The sequence below is a fragment of the Podarcis tiliguerta genome, assembly GCF_965153285.1.
Source record: "Podarcis tiliguerta genome assembly, chromosome: 16".
In the NCBI taxonomy this organism is placed as follows: Eukaryota; Metazoa; Chordata; class Lepidosauria; order Squamata; family Lacertidae; genus Podarcis; species Podarcis tiliguerta.
This window is the reverse complement of record NC_139549.1, coordinates 18002206-18025732: the sequence shown is the minus strand read 5'-3', so window position 1 is coordinate 18025732 and position 23527 is coordinate 18002206. Positions and strand designations below refer to the sequence as shown.

The 23527-nt window shown below is 48.5% G+C and overlaps 1 protein-coding gene across 8 annotated transcripts in view; it reads left to right on the top strand.

Moving 5' to 3' along the window:
* The window catches only part of MEF2D (myocyte enhancer factor 2D), a 146296-nt gene extending 124318 nt beyond the window's left edge, over positions 1–21978 (top strand). For 5 of the 8 annotated variants that reach the window (XM_083417367.1, XM_083417365.1, XM_083417364.1 and 2 more), the window contains 5 exons: positions 2931–3121; positions 4217–4237; positions 8475–8604; positions 13365–13596; positions 17303–21978. In XM_083417367.1, coding sequence (XP_083273493.1) covers positions 2931–3121; positions 4217–4237; positions 8475–8604; positions 13365–13596; positions 17303–17630 — 902 coding nt within the window. In that variant the 3' untranslated portion in view covers positions 17631–21978. The remainder of the gene's footprint in view (positions 1–2930; positions 3122–4216; positions 4238–8474; positions 8605–13364; positions 13597–17302) is intronic. The other 3 variants (XM_083417369.1, XM_083417370.1, XM_083417371.1) reach the window with 2 other exon arrangements.
* Positions 21979–23527: the final 1549 nt, after the last annotated feature.

Below are 23527 nucleotides of genomic sequence, written 5' to 3'. Positions count from 1 at the left end.
AAAATATGGCAAAGCAACAGTGGCTCGACTAAGGGTTAGGAAACACTTTCTGAAAAACTTATCTGCAAGGCTGACATAATTACCCACTTCAGAAATCTGCCCTTAGAGGAGGGAAAGGGGTGGAACCCACATTATAGGGCCAAACCAGGCCGAGTCCAGACAAGCAAGTCTTTCCGCGCCAGTTTTAATTAGAGACTGTGCTGCACTTGGGATCACTTTATTTGACCTTGTCAGTTTCAAAACCAGCCCTTGTTTTAAAACTCCTGTTAAAATGACAACCCTTCTGGGTGGCTTCAGAAACCATGCCTGAATCCCTTTTAAACGACTCTTTGTTTGGTTTAATTGTCGCATGGCAATGGGCAGGGATGGCTCTAATTGGACACTGAGACATCCTGGCCTTGAGATGAAATATATCAAGGTGTCCTGCCTCTCGTGGCTTTAATAATTGTGTAGCAGAGAGAATTTCTGAAGGTGCGGCTTCTCCCACCTTGATAGCACTGGAAGGCGAGGAAGCTGCACCCTCCCAAGGGCTGTCTGCTTCCGTTGCTTTTAAAGGCAAGTCTGGCAACACTCCCCTTTATTGCACCTTGGTGCCCCACTTAGGATCCAGTGGGGGAGGCAGATTGGAAGGTGGATATATAAATGTGTGTTTATATGGATACACATGTCATACATACATAATGGGGCTGCCAGCCTTGCTCATCTTGCTCCCCAACCCCATCCTGACTTCATCCCAATCCAGGATTGTGAGGTGGCACTACAGATCCTCCATTGGGGGCTGTGTGATGACAACTTTACATTTTACACATCCTAGTGAAACGCATATAGATATATGCCTGGTCTGCCTAAGGCGGTAGAGAGAAGGGATGACAGTAAGGGCTGATGAGAAGCTCAGGCTGTGACTGGATGTAAGGCCTCAAACCTCAAAGACAGATCCCCATGGTGGAGAGGCAATTACTGCTTGTTTTAGAATTGCAGTGTTTAATTGGGTGTGCTTTTTTGAAGATAATTTAAAAAGCTGTGCTGACTATTCAGAGACCAGACTCATTGGAAAATAAAAAACTTTACAGTGGTACCTCGGGTTAAGAACTTAATTTGTTCTGGAGGTCTGTTCTTAACCTGAAGCACCACTTTAGCTAATGGGGCCTCCTGCTACCGCTGTGCCGCCGCTGCACAGTTTTTGTTCTCATCCTGAAGCAAAGTTCTTAACCTGAGGTAATATTTCTGGGTTAACTGAGTCTGTAACCTGAAGCGTATGTAACCTGAGGTACCACTGTATTTTATTTTTTTAAAAACCCATAAATAACAGCAGCATCTTAAAAGAAGTATCCCCTTTTCTTTCTTACGTAGGAGGGAATGCCTCTTAGGCCCCATTCACACCACACAGTTAAAGCACTATGACACCATTTTAAACAATCAAGGCTCCCCCCCCCCCCAGAATTCTGGGAGCTGCAGTTTGCTAAGGACGCTGAGAGATGTGAGGAGACCCCCTGTTCTCCTCACAGAACTGCAGTTTCCAGAGTGGTGTAACAAACTGTCCCTCTTTGCAGGGAACTCTGGGAATTGTAGTTCTACGAGAGGAATTGGGGTCTCCTCACAACTTTCAGCACTCTTAACAAACTGCAGCAGACTGTGTGGCAAGGGGAGGCGGATACTGCTTTAACTTCACCTGAGATCCCTGAGTGCCGAGCCTTGGCCCTTCCCAAGACTCCTAGGCACGCTTGCTGTCCCTGTCAATCTTCTGCACACACACAACGTCCTGCCTCTCCCCTCATCTCCCCCTCCCCAAGCATCTCTCCTGTCTCCAAAGCAGCCCCCATGTCAGCTGCCGTGCGCGGCTGTTCCGGCTTGTAACTTGGCAGGCCCTGTGAATGTCATCATTGACGTCACCCAAACATTCCCCTCATTCCAGGAAACAGGAGCAGGGAAGCAGGAGAGCCCAGGGGGTAGGCCCTCAGAGAGACCTCGCCAAGCCCTGGGACTTTCTCAGGACCTGTGGGGTGTGGGGAGACTTGACACTCCCCCCTTCCCCCACCTGCCCTCTCCTAGCCTCTTGTTCCTCCTCTTGGTGCCAGTCACAAAGCCAGGAGGCGGGTTGGTGATCTGAGACCTGCCTTGATTTCTCCTGCTAGCCTTATTGTGACATTGAAACACAGCAGCCAGATTATTGGCTAGGGTTCCATTTTGATCTCACTTAACCCGTGTTTTAAAACAGCTGCAATGCTTCCCAGTTCGTTTCCGGGCCCAATTCAAGGTGCTCACATTAGTGTTTAAAGAACTGTACAGCTTAGGCCCCAAACACCCAAAAGACCCCCTTCTTCCTGCAGACCCTCTTGGGTGCTAAGATCGGCAGAGGGGGTCCTCTCGCTAGTTCACTTCCTTCAGAAGCTCGAGGGTGGTGGCAACCTTGGACAGGGCCTTCTCTGTGGCAGCCCTAAGTTGCGGAACTCCCCCCCCCCCCCTTCATTATACAGAATCCGACAAATTCTGAAGACACATCTCTTTACCCTGGTTTTTTACACTTGATGTGTATGTTTTGGGACCCACCTTATTTCTGTGTTTGCAAATTGTTTTAAACTGTTTCTAATATTGTGTTTTAATATTGTAACCCACATTGTGACCTTAGGGTGAAGGACATGTAATAAATTATCATCATCAACCCTGGCAGCTCCAGGAAGAGCTGGCCATTTCCCCAGCCTAAAACCCTAGAGGGCCCCTGCCAGTCAGTGTAGACTATACTGAACTAAATGGACCAAGAGTCTGACTTTGGAAAGGGCAGCTTCCTGTGTAAACCGGGAGAAAATAGAGATTACTTGAGGCACACTTACTTTGACTTGTGTTTGGGCATGGGGACAAGTTTAAGATATTTCCCAACGTTGTCCATTCTTTGAAAAATAATATCTGTCCCCCCCCCCTTCCTTTTTCTCCAGGGAATGGTTACGTCAGCGCCAGAGCCTCCCCGGGTCTCCTTCCCGTGTCCAATGGCAACAGCCTAGGCAAGGTCATCCCGGCAAAATCGCCACCACCACCCTCCCACGGCACTCAGCTGGCTGCCAACAACCGCAAACCGGACTTGCGCGTCATCACCTCACAGAGCGGAAAGGGTCTCATGCATCATTTGGTGAGTCCAACTTAGGGCAGAGAAATCCTGTGTGTTTCCAACTTCAACAGGCTCCTGGGCCTGATCCACCACCCTCCATTTTACTGAAAGGCTGAGCCAAGGAGGAGATACCAGCCCTGACTTTGGTCTGCATGGAAACCTCTTCCCACAATCCTCAGGATATCTTTTTGTCAGTGTTTCACAAGAACGCATGACGTTTTCGACCATGCTACACTCTTGAGAGCTGGTGATGATTGCAACTGTTTAGACTGGTGCTGCAAAAATCCCATAGCTGTGCTTGCAGATAAGTGTATCAAGCAGGGCTGTTACGGCACAATTCTAAGCATGTTTATGCAGAAGCCATTCCCTCTGAGTTCAGTGGGAATTATTGCCTAACAAGCAGAATTCCATCCCGGGTTGGTTAATCAATTGCATCTGCATACATGTGTGTATCAGAAAGGAAGACTGGCTACCTGGTGTAGAAATGATGAATCTGCCCCTTCTTCTCTCACACACACTCGGAATGCCACTTCTAAAACAAATAAAGCTTCTGAAATAAAAAACACACTGCTTAGATATTTTTAAAATACATACTGAGTTGTCTATAGATTGATTTAAAAAATTAAGAGCCTGTTTCTAATTTTTAAAAAACCTGATGGCCAATTAGTTGGTGACAAGCAGTGAAAGGTTTATTATCTATTAATCTAAGCAATTAATTGATTAAATGTTGCAGCGAGAATTCCAAATATACGACACCAGCATGTGTGAAACTGAAAATACCTTTCTGCTCTCCACACTTGTGACTCTCAGCAGCTTGCATTCAGAGGCATACTGCCTCTGACAGTGGAGCTGTATCATCGCCATCCTAGCTAGTAGCCATTTCCACCTTGGATATTATCTGGCACTCCCAAGCACAGCCTGTTCTTTCTGTGGTGTCCCCTTGTCGTCATCCCCCCGCCCAATGTTTTCAACCAGTATCACACAGCAGACCCTTGAACTTCTGGTCTGCCCTGCGTGATAGAGAACAGGATACTCAATTAGTGTTGAAAGTGGCATCAAAACTAAGCATTAAACGTAACAATTTCATTTTGGTTTCATTTTTATTCCACACCCCAGACAGAGGATCACTTGGATCTGGTGAGTTTCCATGCTTGCAAGTGTTCTGTGTGTGTGTATGTGTGTCTTTGGGTTCTGTTCCCTTTTTAAAAAGAATAATTGTCTTGAAATTGTGAGACAGGGGAATGTAGGGACTTACTAGAGGAAACTCAGTCTGCTTTCAGGCCTCTTCTAGGGTGCCTTGATTGGTCCAGGAAGGTGGGTTGGCAGCCTGCCCTCCCAACAGCTGGCATGACTTTAGCAGCTGCATTGAATGGGTATGTGTGCCTGCACGTTGCCTCTTCTGTGTCCTGGAGTGGTGGAATTGCAACTCTAAACCAGGCGAGAATGGAAAGTGTCCCCCTCACATGCTGTCACTGGGCCTGCTTAAGCAAGGCCCCCTTTGTCCATCCCATCTGGCGTTAGATATGGGTCTCTTCTGCCTCATTCCTTCAGCTGTCTGCACAACAGCCTTTTCTGTGTGGGGTACTCTGCCCCATCTTTTCTGCTGCTGAGGGGCTACCTTCAAACAGCCCTCCTCCTACCCCTGTTCAGTGTTGTCACTGCATGTGATGCATTTCCCTGCAGATTGTGGGAGTTCCCACCAGGTTGGCAAAAGCTAATCTGGGGTGGTGGTGGGGAATGGTGAGCCTGCTGAGGGAGGTGGGTGCCACAACAGAGAAGGCCCTCTCACCCCACACATCACCCTCCTCACCCTGGACAACAGCAGCACCCAGAGAACAGTGCGAAGTTGCCTGTTTGGCTCTCAAGTGAGTCCCTGTGGTGGTGCTGGCACCTTCATGAGCTACTTTAATTTGTTCCCTCTCACATTCTGCCTCGAACAGCCACCCAGATATCCCTGGGGATCAGGCTGACCCCATTTGTTTACTTGTCCAGTGGGATTTATATTCTGCCGAGTAAGAACAAGCAAACTTCTGAAGCAGTTTACATAAAACAATAAAAGTACCCCCAAAAGATCACACTTAAATGCAAGCGGGCATAATAAAATCTTATCAACAAAGAGATAACAATCAAACAGTTGAAAAAGGAAAACACCCCAAAGATGCATCATATAAATGCAATAAAATTAGGATTCGCTTATAAATGAGCCTCGGATGGAAGCGCAGTCCCCTGATCAATACTTAACTCCCCAGATTGCATGGGCAAAGGGAGTGCCTTGCCTTTGTGTTCATCTGCATGCTCTGTCTGGCTGCTGCTCTGCCCCCCTTTCTTCTTCCCCCCTATCCAAGTTTATTTTCCCACCTGAATTACATCCTGCTTGTGTTCATGACTGTGTGACTTCTTGTGTTTTGCAACCAAAAGTGGACTCTGAAATCTAGAGCTCAACAATTTATAGGGGGGAAATGCATTGCAGACTGAGCAAGTCCATAAAGCTTATTCTTATTATTTTAATGAAGTGTATGTGTGCGTGTTGCATGTGAGGTAGAGAATGTGTAGAAATAAAACATATGCAGACAATACAGATCCTAAAAACAGTATTAAAACATAAAAACCTAGAAGAATGCAGAAAAATAAACCTGCAGCAGAAATAAAATAGACTAATTTGGGAAGGCACAGGCAAAGAGAAAGATCTTTTGACAAATGCCGAAAATTATGCTGGTGCTTGCTCTGCTTCTAAAGAGGGAGCATTCCTGAGAACTGGTGCCAGAATGCATGACCCAGGGTGGGATGCAGTAGGAGAGACAGCTTTTCAGATACCCAGGTCCATAATCCTAAGGGGCTGGTAGCAGACTGGCAGCCAGTGCAATTCTTTCTACAGTCGTGTCACATGTTGGTGATAGTTTGCTCCAGAGAGCAACTGTGCAGCCATGTTCTGCCCTAGCTTCATCTTCTGGACCACATTCAAGGAGAGCCCCACGTAAAGCACATTGCAGGAATCAAGTCCTGAGGTTACTGGTCCGTGGAACCCTGTTGCCAAGCTATCCCTGCCCAGGAATGGTTGTAACAGGTGCACCAGCCGAAGCTGGTGAAAAGCACTCCAGGGCACTACTTCAGTGACCACTTGGGTCAAGAAGGGACCCCAAGACTACACACTTGTTCTTCCAGAGGGAGTGCAACCCAATCCAGAACAGGCAACTCACCACTTCCCTCCAGGGCCTCTGCTTTGCCGAGATTCAGTTTCAAGTTTATTGGCTTTCATCCAGCTCAGGCACTGGTTCAGGACTGGCTCAGCACCTCCTGGTTCAGATGTTACAGAGAAATAACATCTGTGTGTCATCAGCTTACTCATGATGCTGTGCTCCAGATCTCTTAATGACCAATCCCAGAGGCCTTGTGTGGATGTTGAATAGCATTGGGGATGCAGTACAAAACAACCCCCAGGGGGCTGAAAGGAGTTGGCCCTGTAGGAATTCCTATTATTAGAACTGCAGAGTTGGAAGGGAACCGAGGGTCATCTAGTCTAACCCCCTGCAATGCAGGAATCTTTCACCCAGTATAGGGCTCAAACCCACAACCCTGAAATTAAGAGTCTCATGCTCTACCGACTGAGCTATCCCAGATTATTATTATTATATTTATTGTTCCTAATATTGTTATTAATCCTACTTCCTACTCACGATGTGGCCAAGGTGGTGGGAGAAACTGCCTCTTGTTCTGGTTCTTCCTTTGTTGACATTTACGGGTATCCCTTAGGAAAGGTGGCAGTTCCTAGGTTGAGACTCTCGTGGAGGCCTGATGGGGCCAGTGGGGACTCCTTCTACCCTTCAGCGCCCTTTGGGGAGGATGGTGTTCCTTGCAACTTTTGGCTTGTGGGCTTCTTGGACGAATCCACCTGGCCACCTCAGGAAAGAGGAAGCTGGTCTAGGTAGGCCTTTGGCAGGAGTGGCCATAAGGCCAGCAGATTCCAGCTAGATAATTTCCAGCAATATTACAGCCACTTCCAAGAAAGTTGCATCTGTTTCTCAGCAGATCCTGGGAAGGCCTGATTTTTGAACAGTGAGCAGGTCATTCCCATCCCAGCTGGTTGTTACAAGAACCTTGTGAACAGGGTTCTGTTTCGTTGCCTGGGTTTGTTTGTTTTCCTCTTCCCTCCTCATCACTTTCCCCCCCCCTTTTGTGTGGTGTCTTCTTAGATTGTAAGCCCGAGAGGGAGGGACTGTGTTTATTTTTGTTGATATGTAAGCTGCAGGGCCAGATAGAAATGCTTCGACTCCGTCAGCCGTGGTAGCCAGTCTCTCCATATGTTCTGCTATGAATCTTAAAAGAGCCTGCCTGCCGTCTCCCCATTCCTCCCCACCTCTGCCTCCCACTTGAAGGACCTGATACGACCTTCTGAGCGAAGAAGAGGGCAGGGGAAATCCCTGCAGCTGCACCACGAGGGAATTTGTTCTAAATACCCCTAAGCCTATTGGGTCAGTGATCACATCCCAGGCTATTGTAAGCTGCAGGTGCCTTGCCAGGCTCCTCCAAGCTCAGGGGCTTAATGCTTATCTTCAGCGTCATCTTGACTCTGTAATTGGGAGTCAAGGGGTGCTTCAGGGTGGCACAAGCACTGCCAGCACCTTCTTCCTTCATCTTGAAAGCCCCAGGAGTAAAAGGGCCATAGCTTAGTGGCAGAGTTTCTGCCTTGCACGCAGAATGTCCCAGGTTCAATTTTGGCATTTCCAGGTAGGGCTGGGGAAGACCCCTTGCTTGAAACTTGCCACTGCCAGTCAGTGTGGACAATACTGAGCTAGATGGGACAGGGGGTCTGACTCAGGATAAGGCAGCTTCCTGTGTCCCTGTGTCACTTCTGTGGGGTAATGGTTAGAGTGTTGGACTAGAACCTGGTAGAGATCAGGGTTCGAATCTCCCACTTAGCCATGAAGCTCACTGGGTGACCTTGGGCCAGGGTCTCTCGGCCTAGCCTACCTCACAGGGTTGTCCTGAGGACAAAATAGGAAGGAAGAGGACCGGGTACTCCTCCTTGAGCTCTTTGGGGGGAAAGGTGGGATATAAATGTAATTAAATAATAACAAAATTAAAAGCAGGGCTGGCAAACCTGCAACCCTCAGGTCGTATAAGGCCCCCAGTGAGCTTTTCTGTGGTCCCCAGAGAGACCCCATCAGCTCCACCACCCAGTATATTCAAATTGATTGAATAAAGCAAAAGGGTTTCACAGGCCTGGCCTGTACCTCTGCTACGTTATACCCTTTTCAAACACTTCCTTAAAGTGGCTGTGTTGCTTTGCCTCCAAGCGTATATTGCCTCCTTCCGTATATTTTGACCTCCTTTCTCTTTCTCTCTCCCTTTCTTTCCCTCTTCTTCCTTTTCCCAGCAAAACACGCAGAGGCTGATGGTCTCCCAGGCGACTCATTCTCTGACCACACCGGTTGTTTCGGTGGCGACTCCAAGCCTCCTGACCCAAGGCTTGCCCTTCTCAGCAATGCCGACAGCATACAACACAGGTGAGCCTGCCGCATATACCTGCACGTGAAACACAGTGGGAGGGAACTCTCCTGCACACCCTTCTGCTTCCAAAGCAGTCCTGCGGAAAGCAGACGGCAACCCACTTGCGAGGGGCTAGCTGTGTGTTGCGTTCATGGTGTGTAAGCCAGACTGTGTGATGAACATCTGGAGATCCTGCCACCCTCGAGGCAGACAGAGCAAGCTGGAAGGTGCTGCAGCCAAGCAGAGGAAGCTACATAGCCACTAGCTGCCTCTCTCTGGTCCTTAGTTATAGATCTATACCACCCTTTATCAACCTGATGCTTCCCAGATGTTCTGGACTACAAACCCCTTCAGCCCCAGCCAGCAAATTGATGGGAGCACAGTTGTGCTCGCTGAAGCTGATGGGAGTTGTAGTCCAATCATCATCATCATCATCATCATCATCTGCCAGGGACCAGGTTGGCAAAAGCTGGTTTAATTTGACCTATTTTCTTTACAAGTGAAAAGCAGTGGGACAGGAAAAGTAACTGCTCAGTGGAGAGAACTATGTGGACGAGAACCCTGTTGTATTTTGGACCATAGCTCAGTGGCAGAGCAGGTGTTTTGCATGCAGAAGGTCCCAACTTCAATCCCTGGGCTCTCCGGGCAGGACTGGGAGAGAGAGACTCATACCTGAGACCTCTGAAGAGCCACTGCCAGTCAGCGCAGACAGTAATGAGCTAGGTGGGCCCAATTAGCTGACTCAGTACAATAGGGCAGCTTCCTATGTTGCAGCGTTCTTGCATGATTGTGGGGTTAGAGGGGATGGTTTCAGAAACCAGGACTAGAAGCCTGAAGCTGACGCAGAAAATGAGAGGGAGCCGGTCTTAAGGAGCAGCTCTGATGCTGAGGAATGGAATGAGGTGCGAGGTCAAACACACCCATCTTAATTAGCAGACGGAGCTGACACCTGTCTGCTCAGAAGCGATGCCTTTCTCGGGGTGACGGCAAATCATCCTGAGGTGTGTGAGAGCAGTTGGGCCGTGGGGCTCGGTAAATTGCAAATAGAGACGCCCCTTTGAAACATTATAATTATGGGGCTAAAGCTCAGCGTTGGCCATAGCCTGCTAGCCAAAATGGGTGCCTAGAAGCTGACACCCAAGCCCAAGAGCTACTTTCTCCAAAGTGGCTGCTGTTTCTATTATGGTACTGCAGCCTTCACCAACTTGGAGCTCTCCAGTTGGTTCGGACTACGACTCCCATTAGCCTCAGCCAGGAGCCCAGAACCGCCATGCTGCCTCGGGCTGATGGGAGTTGTAGTCCAAAGCAGCTGGGCTGCCTGGGTGTTTGTCATCCCAAACATCTGGAGAACAGCATGCTGGTGAATACTGCCATTTTCACTGGTTGTTGCTTCAAGCTTTTCTCTCTCTTTTTCTCCGCATGGCTGATAACGTTCATAACGTGTGCCTTGGTTATAGTTTGCAATGCAGGGTGTTTGCTTTAAGACAGTTGGCTGTTCTCTCTCTCCGTCGCCCACGCTGGCCCTTCTCCTCTGATGGGCTGGCAGGCAGAGGTGGATAAGATGCCTAGTGTGATGCAGAGCATTGAAACCTGACCCTCAGAGCAACTAGAAACCATCCACAGCCACCTCTCTGCCTTCTGAGACATCAGCAGGCCTTGTTTGCTCAGCAACTGATGAGCATACCTTCAAAAACCTGATTTTGAAAAACAGAAGGCAGCTGAGATTCTTCAGAAGTAAAATCGGATGGCCCCCTTTCCTGTCCTCGACACACTAACTCCTGCTTTGCTTCTGTTGCCTTTTCAAGCGCAGAAGGTGCTCCCTCCCATCTCGCTGATCCTTGCTGTGGAAGAGAATCTCGCAGATCCCATCCACCCTATTGCACCCTATTGTCCGGGCGGGGTGGGTGGCAGGCAGGCTGCCTCAGAATTTCCCAGCAAAGGCTTTGGCAGCTGTTCACGCTTTGCTCTCAAGCAGTTTTGACAGCTGAGGAGGGGAGGGGTGACAGAAACTGCAGACACCCTAAGCAAGAATGGGACAGTGCAGCCAAGCAGACGGGTGGGGGGATGGAGGGACAGACAGGACAGGACGGGACACCCGACATTCAAGTTGCATTGTGTTCACATCACACCCAGAAAGGCATCTCAGCAGAACTGCCTCTAGGGAATCCTGATGGGAGCTTGACAGCTCCTTGAGAGGCAAGTGAATTTCCCCCTTCTTCAAATATTTGAGGCATTGTCTCTTGGGGTTTGATTGCAACCCCAAGAGGGTGCCCCTCCTCTCCTTGTCATGGGAGTTTCACATAAGGAAGACAGAGACCCGTTTTTCAAAGCACAAAAAGCTTTTTTAATTTCTATAAACTTTGGGTGTTGAAACCAACATGAAGCGGAATTACAACAGCAGGTCTAAGAAGCACTGGTGCCTCTTCCCACCCCAAAGCACTGGGGGCGTGGGGTGGCATTTAGTGTGAAAAATAAATCATGCAGAAAAACAGGCCCAAACCTTATTGTTTCCCCAGCCCCGAGCACTGCAGTTTTCTGTTTTATTGTCTTGGCGATTCAGGATGGTGTGTTCTCAGGCAACCTTGGCCTGTTCAGCCTTGGTAACTCTCCTTGATTTTCATGTGAGATAGTTAGCACACTTCTCAGTCCTGTCCTGTTGAACTGTGTGGGTTGTGCCATTTGTTGTTATATTGCCTACACTGACTGGCAGTGGCTACCCATGGTTTGGCCAGCCCAACCTAGAGATGCCAGTGGTGATGATGCTGAGGAGTGTGATAATTCATTGCCTGCCCTTCACCCTAAAGTCCCAGGGTGGGTTACGATATTAAAACACAACATAAAAAAAACAAGTTTACTTACAGCCACAGAAATAAGGCGGGGTCTAGAAATAACACCTCTCAGGTGCCAAAGGCCAGCATAAAGAGGGGTGTCTTCAGCATTCAATGGAAGCTGTTAAGTGAAGGTGTCAGGCTCACCCCGGTGGGGAGTTCCAGATCTTAGGCGCTGCTACAGAGACAGCCATCTCCCAGGTCATCTCCACCCTTAACATCTTAAGGGCAGTAGAACAACCAAGGCCCCCCACCCACTGACCGTAGCACCCTAGAGGATTTGGAGAGAAGGAGGTCTTGCTGATATTTAGGGCCTGAGTCATTTAAGGCTTTAAACACTTACATGAGTGTATTGAATTGGCCCCGGAAATGAGCCAGGAACCACAGGCCATGGTGTATATGAAGTGCACACCTGGAGGGCAACACGTTGGGGCAGTTGTTCTTGCACTCCCCTCTTTATCTCTTTTTGTTCTTATAAAATCTCTGCAGGCTACCGCTGCACACTCTGCTACTTTTAACACGACCACCAACAGAACTTTCTTATTTGCGTATTGTTTGTAGTTGTAGATCTGTATCCTCCAAGCGTATCTGTTTAGTAGACAAAGTATCCATTCTTCCTCTGTGTTTAAGCAACTGATTAATGGCAGAGGTTCAACTGCATCTCATAACCAAACCAACCTGCCAACTCTCACTCTTTGTTATATTCCGAGTGAGGTGAGGCTGGTTATATATAAATGCAATGAACGAATTTGCAATTTAAAATACACTTCCTGTGCTGCATAATCTTGCAGTTAATACTTCCTACCTTTTGTTTGATGGGAGCCATGTCACTACTAGACCTCAAGGAACATTTTGACTCATTGGGCTTGTTTGTGGTCGCAGGCAACTGTGACAAAATACTCATAGAGCGCACACGGTGTGCTGCTCTTCAGCCCGTCGTGATCCAGCTGTGTTGCTTTTAGAGCAGGTTGGGAAACGCAATTGCTAATACTCCTAAATGTTCCCTGAAAATGGATTCCTGCACATACTCTGCTTGTGAAGCTGCCAGGGGCAGTTGGCTGCTCACAGAAGACAAACGCTGGACTTGAGGAAGCCTAGATCTGGACCAACAGCAGGGCAGCTTCTTACCTCGTTCATGAATACGTCCTCCTCTGCACATGACCCCCCTCGTCATCACAGCTGGAGGGGGGAACTGTGATATGCAGGCTTCTTTGGCAGCAATCCTGCATCCAGATGGTCACATGACCAGGTCCTCAGCAGCCCACCTCCCTCCCCTCTCAACCTTAAGCAAAGTGTGTCTATTTTTCCATTCTAATGTTAGCAATGGGCATGTGCATAGGGTGCCATCTTGTGGTAGGTAATTTTATAAACCTTGCTCATGCCTTCCCTTCAGTAGTGTGTGTATTTGCATTTGCTAGATCTGATGAACTGGGCTTCTGGTACACTTAACAGGCTCTCTGTCAGTACAATGTCTGGGTGTTTTTTTGGCACGGGGTTTGGGACACCCTTGCCTTCCAAGGGGCCCCTTTTCCAAATGCTGGTGTGTCTGCGGCTGGTCTGGAGAGATCAGAGGCTTGCTCCGTTGGCATTTTAATGGGAGCCTACCAAATTTCCCCTTCTTGAAACAACTCGCCAACCGAAATGCCACTGTCCTTTGAAATTTGCACTCTGCTGAATCTTGCAGTGCAGTTTTGTAAATGGAAAAAGTGTACAAAAATGCGTTCTTGTGGGGAAGGCATGCACAAAAATATGTATATTCATGAAAATAACCTGCAAGAAAATATTGCAATCTTTGCAATTCAGGAGGTTGGACTAGAGGATCCTTGGGTCCCTTCCAACTCTACGATTCTATGATTCTGTAGGAATACATCATACTAGGGGAAATTGCTTGCAAAGGCCCTACTGGTGTGTCTTCGGCTTTTGAAACCTTGTCCCCCTTTTCTTTTCAGACTACCAGTTGACCAGCGCGGATCTCTCATCCCTCTCATCGTTCAGTTCACCCACTGGTCTGTCTCTGAGCAACATTTCTGCTTGGCAGCAACAACAGCAGCAGCAGCAACAGCAGCAGCAGCAACAACAACAGCAGCAGCAGCAGCAACAACAACAACAACAGCAGCAGCAACAACAGCAGCAGCAGCAACAGCAACAGCATCTGGTTCCTGTATCACTAAGTAACTTAATGTAAGTACATTGCAATAATCCACCCCTGTTGCAAAATAGGGCAGAATAGTGGCATGGCCAATGTGTATACGTTAAAGGTAAAGGTACCCCTGCCCGTACGGGCCAGTCGTGTCCGGCTCTGGGGTTACACGCCCATCTCGCTTAAGAGGCCGGGGGCCAGCGCTGTCCGGAGACACTTCTGGGTCACGTGGCCAGCGTGATGACGCTGCTCTGGCGAGCCTGCACCAGCGCAGCACACGGAAACACCGTTTACCTTCCCGCTATAAAGCGATACCTATTTATCTATTTGCACTTAAGAGTGCTTTCGAACTGCTAGGTGGGCAGGAGCTGGGACCGAACGACGGGAGCTCACCCGCCGCGGGGATTCGAACTGCCAACCATACGATCGGCAAGTCCTAGGTGCTGAGGTTTTACCCACAGCGCCACCCGCGTCCCCAGACGTTGCGTTACATGTGTGCAAACAGATAACAGAGTGTGCATATAGGCTATGCACAGTCACCATACACACACATTCAGCACACACCCTCACCAAACATACAGGCGCGGAGGACTCAATGTCTTTCTTTCTTTCTCTCCCTCAAGAGAGTCTAAAGGCTTGGAGAGACAAGACCAGGATGGCTCCATTTGACCCCTAGGCCTAAGGTTCCCCACCCCTGAAATAAACCATCCTCTCTGTCCCTTTGAGATTTTACTTTGAGACCTTGCTTTCTTCATGCATGCTTTTGCTGCCATCTCATCTCCTCCCTGCCTTTCCACTGCTGGGCAGTGATGTAAATTTTTACAGCAGCAATAACAGTCATAGAATCGATAGCATCTTGTCCTGAGGGATGTGAGGAAACAGGTAAGGAAAGTCACTGGAGGAGGAAGGATGCTAAATTATTCCACTGAATTGCAAACAGCATGCGGAAACAGATAACTTTTTAACAGGACGTCCCCAACCTGGTGCCCTCTGTGTTTTGGACTACAGTTCCCCTCAGCCACAGCATCATCCAGCCATACTGGCTGGGGCTGATGGGAGTTGTGATCCAAAACATATAGAGTATGCCTGAAGAGGGACATAGCAGTAAAGGTTGGGGCAAAGCTTCAGCCCTCCTACAACACATTTTGCCATTCTAGCATAAGTGATGCACAAATAGAGGCAAATTGCCACAATTCAGGCAGGTCGGCAGAATTCAGAATGTAGAATTCTGTCTTGCTTTTTGAGTGCATATGCAGCTCCCCTCAAAGCTCCCCACTTACCATAAAACCTCTGAATTTCTCCCCAGTGTGCAGTGTTTGAGTCAAACAAGATTGGTGTGTGCCATGTCAGCAAAATGGATGGTGTGTGTATGTGTAGAGGGTGGCTGAGCCCAAGCAATACTACCATGAGGTGGAACGTGGGTCAGAACATTCCCGCCACTTGCAAGACTGTGATCCAAAGTTACGTGATCTAATTGGAACACAGATTTTGCAATTGCTTGCTTCGAGAACTAGGCTTTTTTGTGGGGCAGGGTAGAAACTACATCCTGGCCTACAGTTACCAAAAAATGTCAGTGCTGAGCTCTGCTTTCTGTCCCAGAGCATCCTTCAGCCATGATCTCTCCTCAGTCACATGTTGTGCTGCTGGCAGAAATTTCTTGACGGACGGCTTGGGGGAACTGACATGAATCTGTCACTGGAGCAAACAACCCAACCGGTCACCGTCTCAACTTCCGACCTGCGAGAGGCCAAGGGCTGGTTGGTTACATAAGCAAGGCCAGCCAAATGACTCTGTGTTGACTGAATCTAGTGGAAGAGGCGCCTCTTTTGCCCCAGGAGCTCTGCAGCTCATTTGCAAAGCCCAGAGCTCAGCAGCAGAGGACAGTCTCTGTCTGCAGAAGGTCCCAGGTTCCCTTGCTGGTATCTCCCAACAAAAGGGTCCTCAGTTCTAGGCAAAGGACCCATTGGAGAGCCCCAAGAATCCAGAGCTAGATGGACCCAGGACCTGATGCAGTTGAAGACAACTCTCTGAATGCTGACATTTTCAAGGCCACAGCTCAGTGCTAAACCACCTGCTTAGCATTTGTTTCTCCTTGCAAATTTAAAGAGAGAGAGTACACCAGACATGCAAAATAACCTGCAGCTGAAGAGATCATAAGAATGCCAAATTAAAAAGTATACACGCGGCTAAGACATAGAGAATCCCTTGTTGGTTCCAGGCAATTTATGTGGACATCTCAGGTCTCACTTGCAGGTCTCACTATCCAAACACAATGCATTCTCAGGAAATTGTTTGTTAAGCAAGCATTTGCATAACGACGATTTCCATTGATTCCTATAGAGAGATTTCTAATGCGTTCCCAACCACGGAATTTCAACCCCCAGAATAATGAAAAAACTTGGGGAAACCCTCCAAAACCTTGCAAAAGAGCAAACAAAGGATGAAAAAAAAAGCTCTCTCCTCCTTCCTCTCCCCCTCCCTCCCTCCCTCCCTCCCTTCTACCATGGTTTCTGGCAAAATGACTGCCACAAACCACAAAAAATACGGGTTTGTTTACAGTCCTACATGCAGGTCCAGCTGTTTGGCTGTCTGAATCTGCGGTGTGTATAGCGAGGTTTGGGTACTAATTCCTCGTGTTTGGATAAGTCAGTTTTTGTTTAATGAGCATTTGGATAGCGGGACCTGCGTGTAACAGGACACGGGACACGGGTGGCGCTGTGGGTTAAAGCCTCAGCACCTAGGGCTTGCCGATCGAAAGGTCGGCGGTTCGAATCCCCGTGGCGGGGTGCGCTCCCGCTGTTCGGTCCCAGTGCCTGCCAACCTAGCAGTTCGAAAGCACTCTCGGGTGCAAGTAGATAAATAGGGACCGCTTACTAGCGGGAAGGTAAACGGCGTTTCCGTGTGCAGCTCTGGCTCGCCAGAGCAGCGATGTCACGTGACCCGGAAGTGTCTTCGGACAGCGCTGGCCCCCGGCCTCTTGAGTGAGATGGGCGCACAACCCTAGAGTCTGTCAAGACTGGCCCGTATGGGCAGGGGTACCTTTACCTTTACCTTTACCTGCGTGTAACACTAAACCAAAGCATAGCGTTACATGTTAGTGTTCACCACACCTGGTAGTAAGCAGGGCCAGGGGAATTATAAAAGAAGTCCAAAAGAAGAAAATATGTTTTTTCATGTGCTTTTCTTCTGCTGCTGTGTGCCCCTCCCCCAAATAATTTCTCAGTCAGCCTCTAGCTCTTTCCGTACTCAGGCTTGCAATTCTCACTCAGTTGCTCTTTCTTCCCTTCACTCTCTCCTTTTTAAATGCACTTCTCTGTAAACGACTGCTCCTTGCTGTGAGTTTCCCACCCTATCTTTTCTTTTTTGAAGCTGCCCCTTGCAAATCAACCCCAAAGGCCCACACTCCCCCTGTAGGTGGTCCCAGCCTTGGGGCATGCAGGAAAAGGTGTGAAATCAAACTAGGAGATCTCAGGTCCTGGCCTCCCAGGCCTCTTATTTCCAAATCAGTGAAGTTTGGAATGGTTCGTTCCGCCATCTTGATTCAATATGGTGCCCATAGATGAAAACTACCTCCTCCGTCTCAGGAACCTTCAACGTTTTGTGTGTGTGTATGATGTTGTATTGCGCTTTTACTATTTTTTGTTGGGTGCCGCCAACAGAGAACAGGTGGACAGTCCCGTTTCCAAAACATATGCTGGATAAATAAATGAGCCCCTGTGTGCCTGTCTCTCCCCCCCCCCCTTGCAGACAAGGAACCCACCTGTCCCACGCCAGCACCTTGACCGTCAACACCAACCCCAACATCAGTATCAAGTCGGAGCCTGTTTCACCCAACCGGGAACGCAACACGGCCACCCCGCTCTCCTCCTTCCCTCACCAGGCCCGGCATGAGCCTACGGGACGTTCCCCCGTCGACAGCCTCAGCAGCAACGCCAGCTCCTACGAGGGCAACGAGCGGGAAGATCAGTCCCGGGCCGACTTTGGCTCCTCTCTCGGCCTCCTGAGACCCACCGCCGAGGCCGAGGGGGAGAACCCGTCCGTGAAGCGCATGCGGTTGGACGCTTGGGTGACATAACTGCCTCCCCCGGTGGCCCAGCGCCCTCCGTCAGAGCTGGTTTCCGCTCTCCTGCGTGTGTGTCTGGGGGGGCGGGGGAGGCAGTGGTTGGGGAGGTGGGGGGGGGGCGAGGAGGGGAGGTGTGGGAGGGGGGAGGCACAGGGTGGGCCGGGTGGGCGGGAGGGGGGCTTATTATAAACTGCCTGAGAAATAGCTTTAGGATTTTGTAGGCGTCCGTTCTAGCGACATTATGCAGTACATTAAAAAAAAAAAAAAGGCTCTTGAGGACCGTTTTGAGAGCCACTCAAAAGTCTGACTATATAAACCCCCTCACTGGTCACCAAACTCTCTCCCGGCCCTGGGTCCCACCTGACACAGCCCCTCGTGCGAATGCCAGCCCTGGGCTAGGCCGAGGCTGGTGAAAGGAAACGTCTAGGGTGGGAGGGGGTGGGAAGGGTGGGGTATCTTGGGTGGCAGATGGGGCGAGGCTTGGCAGGCTGCCATTTATTTGTCTATGGCTGGTCCTAACGTAGAGACGAGAGAGAGAAGAGTGCCTTTGGAAAGTCAGAGTCGTTACAAAGAGCTAGGAGGAAGAGTGTCTGTTTGCAGGCTTTGGGTGGCAGGGGCAATAGGCAGCTCAAGGAACATTAGCTTTAAGGTGGGGGGCAGTTTCTAGTTTGGCACAACTTGGCAGAAGGATGGTGGAGATTGGAGACACCTGCTTCGAATCTCGCCTGACGATGTCTTGTACGGAGACATGGTTGTGTGTTTCGTTTTGCTTTGTTTTTCGTTGTTGTTTTTTTAAAAAAAGAAATTAGTTTATCCAGGTAAACGAAGGCTGGAGAAATGCAATAGCTTTAAGAGAGCTGAATCTCTAATCCGGTGTTTCCCAAACTTTTGATAATCTGGGATTCAGGGTTTTTTTCCTGGAGGGAAAACAAGAGGCACACTTTGTCCATAGAGCTCCAAAAAGGGACAGCTCCGAGGAAAAGGGGCATGAACTCTCCTTGTCCAGTCCATTTGGCCCCCTGGGATACAACCCGAACACAGGATTGGACCTCTTTGCGGCTACCCAGACGTCAGTAGGGCTCTTCGCTCGTTTGCATTGATGTCACTGCCCTTGCCTTGATGGATGCATCCGACATGATGGCTTAATGCTCCCAGTCATGCTGGGCTCCTTTTCTCTTGTGTGGCGCCCCAGGGTTGGCAACTGGGAATTGTCCCTCTGGCAGGGACAAAGGAACAGTGGAAGAGGGTAAACTGGGGCAGCCACTGAGCTGGGGAACAGTCAAGGAAGGTGGTCCTTCCATTCTAGAAAGCTTTCCCTGAGTTGATGTGGTCACGACTTTGCATTATAGCTTCAGGGTGTGCCCATGGTCTATGCTGTCTTCTCTGCAAGGCAGCACACCCTGAGAAGTCCTCCTGAGAAGGTCAGGTTAAAAATGGAGCAGCTTGCAATCTAGAGGGTGGTGATGCCAGGCATGGGCCACCGCTGTCCTGCATCACAGGGGACTCTGCTTCAGGGGAGCTTGTTGGGGCCTCTTCACACTTGCCATCACATGTTCACTCGCAACCACAGTTCCCATCAGGGTGCTTGCCTCCCCCCGCCCCATACCTACATCCTTCCCCCATTTTACTAGGCTGAAATCTTAGGCAATTACTTGAACAGGTTTTGGCTGATCCAGCCATCGAGTAAATATGCATAAATTGGAGTAGGAGAAAAAACAATCATTTTGGAGGAAAGAAAAAACAACAACCGCTGGTCTCACTTGGACTGAGTATGCAGCCTCTGAGAAGGACCATGGGCAGTTTTTTTGCTTTTGTTTAATATGTATTTATTTAAATAATCGGTGCCCAGGCAATGGAGAGGGCAAGGTTTTTATAAAGCCACTTAAAATGTTTTTGAATGGGTTAACTTAACCAATTGCCTGACTAAGGCTGCAATCCTCACCTCACTTACCTGGGAACAAGTCTCACTGAATTCAACAGGGTTCACATCTGAGTAAACGTGGTTGTGAATGGGGTAGCCCTGATTTTTATGGGTTTATTTTTTTAAAAAAGAACCTGCTGGGTGAAAAGGCTCTCAAGAAGATATCCCTGGCTGTGTTGATTAGGAAGCACATCAAAGGGCCCCACTTCAATTAATTCATAAGGGAATCAAACACTTGTAGGCTTCCCCTTTCTCTTTGGTCTGAGTAGCTGCACAGAACAGTCCATGCCCATCTTTCCAGCAGCAATCCTGGGAGCAAATCTTAATGGTCTCTCTGGACATCTAGGATCGCATGGTTGTCCTCTTACGAGGAGGAGGGGTAGTCAACCTGCTGCCTTCTGGATGCTTTGGACTGCAACTCCCATTGACTCCAGTCCCCACAGCCAATAGTGATGGGAACCGTAGTATGCAAAATCTAGAGGGGACCATGTTAACTATACATGTCCCAGAGCATTCCAGCTTTTGCAAACTCACTTTGCTAGTCCCTGTCTTGGCTCCTGGCTCCAGGACAAGATGGGCATCCCTCATCAAATAGAGCCTTGAGAGTCCAGGGCAGGTGGGTCAGATGATTTGGCACCAGCAAAAAGCCTGTGGGCAGGGTGATTTGCCTCTTACCTTTCCCACGGAAAAACCCTGTGTGAGGGCAGTCATGTTGTTAGCTCAGGAATCTTGTATCGAAGGGCTGTCTGGGAGCTCCTGGAGGGGGATGGTGGGGCGCATTCCTCCCCTTGAGAGCTGCCAAGTGGGGCAGGCGGTATCAGGGCTCAGTGTGTTGTTTTTTTAAAAATATTTGGGAGGGTAGGGGGTTAGGCTTTGTTTACGTTCATTCTTGTCCAGAGTTTGTGGGCTTCCAAGCCCCGCACGACCTGCAGGCTTGCTTCCTTGGCTGTCTCAGCACGCAGGGCGTCCTTTGGCATGGAATCGTTCTGGCTCTGCCCTTCCTGTGGGGAGGACGGCTGTTGCTCCTGCAGTAGCCCCCCGAAAAGCTTTCATAGTGGTTGGGGAGAGAGGCAGAGAGGCATGCAACTCTGGGCAGGCAGAAAGGGGGTGGCTTGGTGCATGGGGAGAGCAGGACTGCTCTGCCACTCCCCTGGCGTAGCTCAGAGTGCGTGCGCATCCAGTCGTTGCAAATATCCCCACCCCACCCTGCCCTGCCACCGTTGCAGTGGGACTTTGCAAGCCGCTGCCGCTGGTTTTGTCTTTTGTGCATCCACAAATCCTCTGTGAATCTTCCACGTTGACTTCCCTTGGCCACCCACCCTCTTCCCGCACAGCTTTGCATATTCCCCCAGCTAGCCTGCAAATAAATGTTTTTTTCCTCCTCTTGTCAGGAGACTTACGGCAGGAATCGCGGACATTTCACGAGAAAACCACCCCCATCGGCTAAATAAGCCTACCTGAACACCAAAGTTGATGTAACTTTGGGTGGAGAAACATGGGTGTTTTCATACTTTCTTTTTGAGGGGCTGTTTTGCTCTCTGACTTACAAGTTGTGTGTGGCTTACAACTTGGGAGCCCTGGTTTGGAATGGAGGGGGGTGTTTGAGCAAGAGAGAGAGAGAGAGAAATGGACCCATGGCTTGTGGGGCAGCAACGTACAGAGGAAGGAAGGACCAAGAGCCAGCTGGCCAAAAGTCAGCAGTGGGTTCATTGGGGATCTGGGGTAGAAACAACTCAACTTTATTAAGGCGGATCAGGCTTGCAATATGGCAACTCTTACCATTTGTGGGAGGGCACTGCAGAGGGAACTGGCATTTGCACTCTTGGTTTTTTGGAAAGAAGGCCTTTGTGGTGTTTCCATCCATCTGGGTTAATTCATTGTTTCACACCTGGGACTGTGTAATTCTACCCGTCCTCCTCCTCCACCTTCTCATTTTTGAAAGACGAGCAGAAGAATGACAATCTGAAATCAACACCCTTGTTTGTATTTCTATAAATATATTTCTCAAGATCTTTTAATTTTATTTCTTGTGTTCATCCGTACTGTTGACAGTTACATTGTGTATATTTTTTTTTTAATTTGGAAAAAAATAATAATTTTTTTTGGCGTTTGTATAGGGTTTTAGTTTTAAAAAGTTATCTATATATAAATATAAATATATATATATTATATATATTTTCCATTTTTAAAAAGGGGTGTTGCAAAGAAACACAAAATTGCACGATTTAAATATGACTTTAGTTGAAAATGCTGCAGTTTTTAGAGATGTGGGGGGGAAATGGAGCTTATTTATTCTCAAAGGCTACAAAAAAAGTGTACAATGCATGAAGAGAAAACATTTACAAGAAAAAAGACAAAAAAAGACAAAAAAGTGTAACCTGAACAAAGTGTAGCGTTTTGAAAAACACACAAAAAAATTTAAACAACAAAAATGGCTAATATATTGTGTTTGGCTGGTTCGCTTTTGGTTTTTAAATGTTTCCTTTTTTTTCTTTGAGAATGAAATACAATAGTGTATATTTTCATATAAGAAGTATGCACTGATATGTTTAAAAAATGATATATTACTTTCTAAAAGCGTGGTTACTTAACCAAAGTCTGTTTCTGCTCTTTTCCTTTTTTTAAAAAAATTAAGAATCTCTCTATGGTTCCTCAGACATTCAAATGTTGGGGTTTAAATATAGGTGGTGATGTCCATAGGTTCCTATACACTGCCCTGAAATTATGGTGGGGCCTTACAATTCTTTATAAAAAACAAAATGTGTATATTAATAGCCCTAGTAGTGAATGAAAGCTTGAAAATGTAGTTGCAGCATCCTCTAGAGAGAGGCTGGAGGACCTTTCTTCAGGGTTCAGGGCCATATTCCTTCAAAGGCAACCTGTCAGGGGCTGCATGCCAGGAGTGGGTGGGGCCAGAAGCAAAAGTGGGCGGAGCAACAGATGCGACTCTCACCCTTGTCTACTCCAGCTTCACAAAAGCTGCAGGTTTCTACACCAATGTGTCTCTATTCACCCATCATGCAAGAGGGGCAATCACAGTTCAGGGATTCAGGGCCAGTGTGTGCCCTTGAGAGAATTGGCCCCCCAGGCCTGAGATGCCCTACTCCTGCCCTAGAGCTACGCCCCTACATAACACATTTGCTACAGACACTGGACTGGTTACCACGTGAAGCTCCTTGATGAGGGATAGTGTGAAATCCAGCACCCTTCTGCATTTCAGCATCCCTCCGCCCCTCTTCCATTGAGACTTGGGGCTGAGACGCAAGTGGGCAGCCACTTCCAAAGCCCTTTTCCTGTAGTGTAAGAACACCAGGCTTCAACACCATGCTAGGAGTTGGGATGATGGCAGCTGCAAAAGGCCTCTGGGTTGCTCCAGACATGGTGAAGAGATGTTTCTGATTTCACAGCTCTTGATACTGGCAGCACATTCGCTTCTGTGTTAAAGGTGCCAAGTTATAGCCAACATTTGCCATACTCGGAGTAAACCTATCAATCGATGGCCCATAAATTTCAACACACTTATTTGGAGTAGAACTATTGGTGATAACCCACTGTTTTGAAACAGATCTAAAAACAATTACCCATACTGAAAACTATTCATGAGGAGTTTACTATCACTAACTACATTTTATCAGTCTGTGGGTCCCCTTTTTATCCTCACAACAACAACCTAGCAAGGTAGGCTAGGCTGAAAGCGAGCGTGAGCAACCCAAGGTCTCCCTGTGAGCCAAATGGCTGAGTGCGGATTTGAACCAAGGTAACACCACTGGGCCACATCTAGTCCAACCCCTTGCAATGCAGGCTCAAATTGCAATGGGGCTCAAATTCACACTCCTGAGATTAAGGGTCTCATGCTCTACCAACTGAGCCATCTTAGTCCACAGGCTTATGCTGTCTGGGGCTGATAGCTGTGCTCCAAAATGGCATTCCTGGCTAATGGGAGTTGGAGTCCTAGATGGTTGGAGGGATCCATTCATAGTGCCATGTT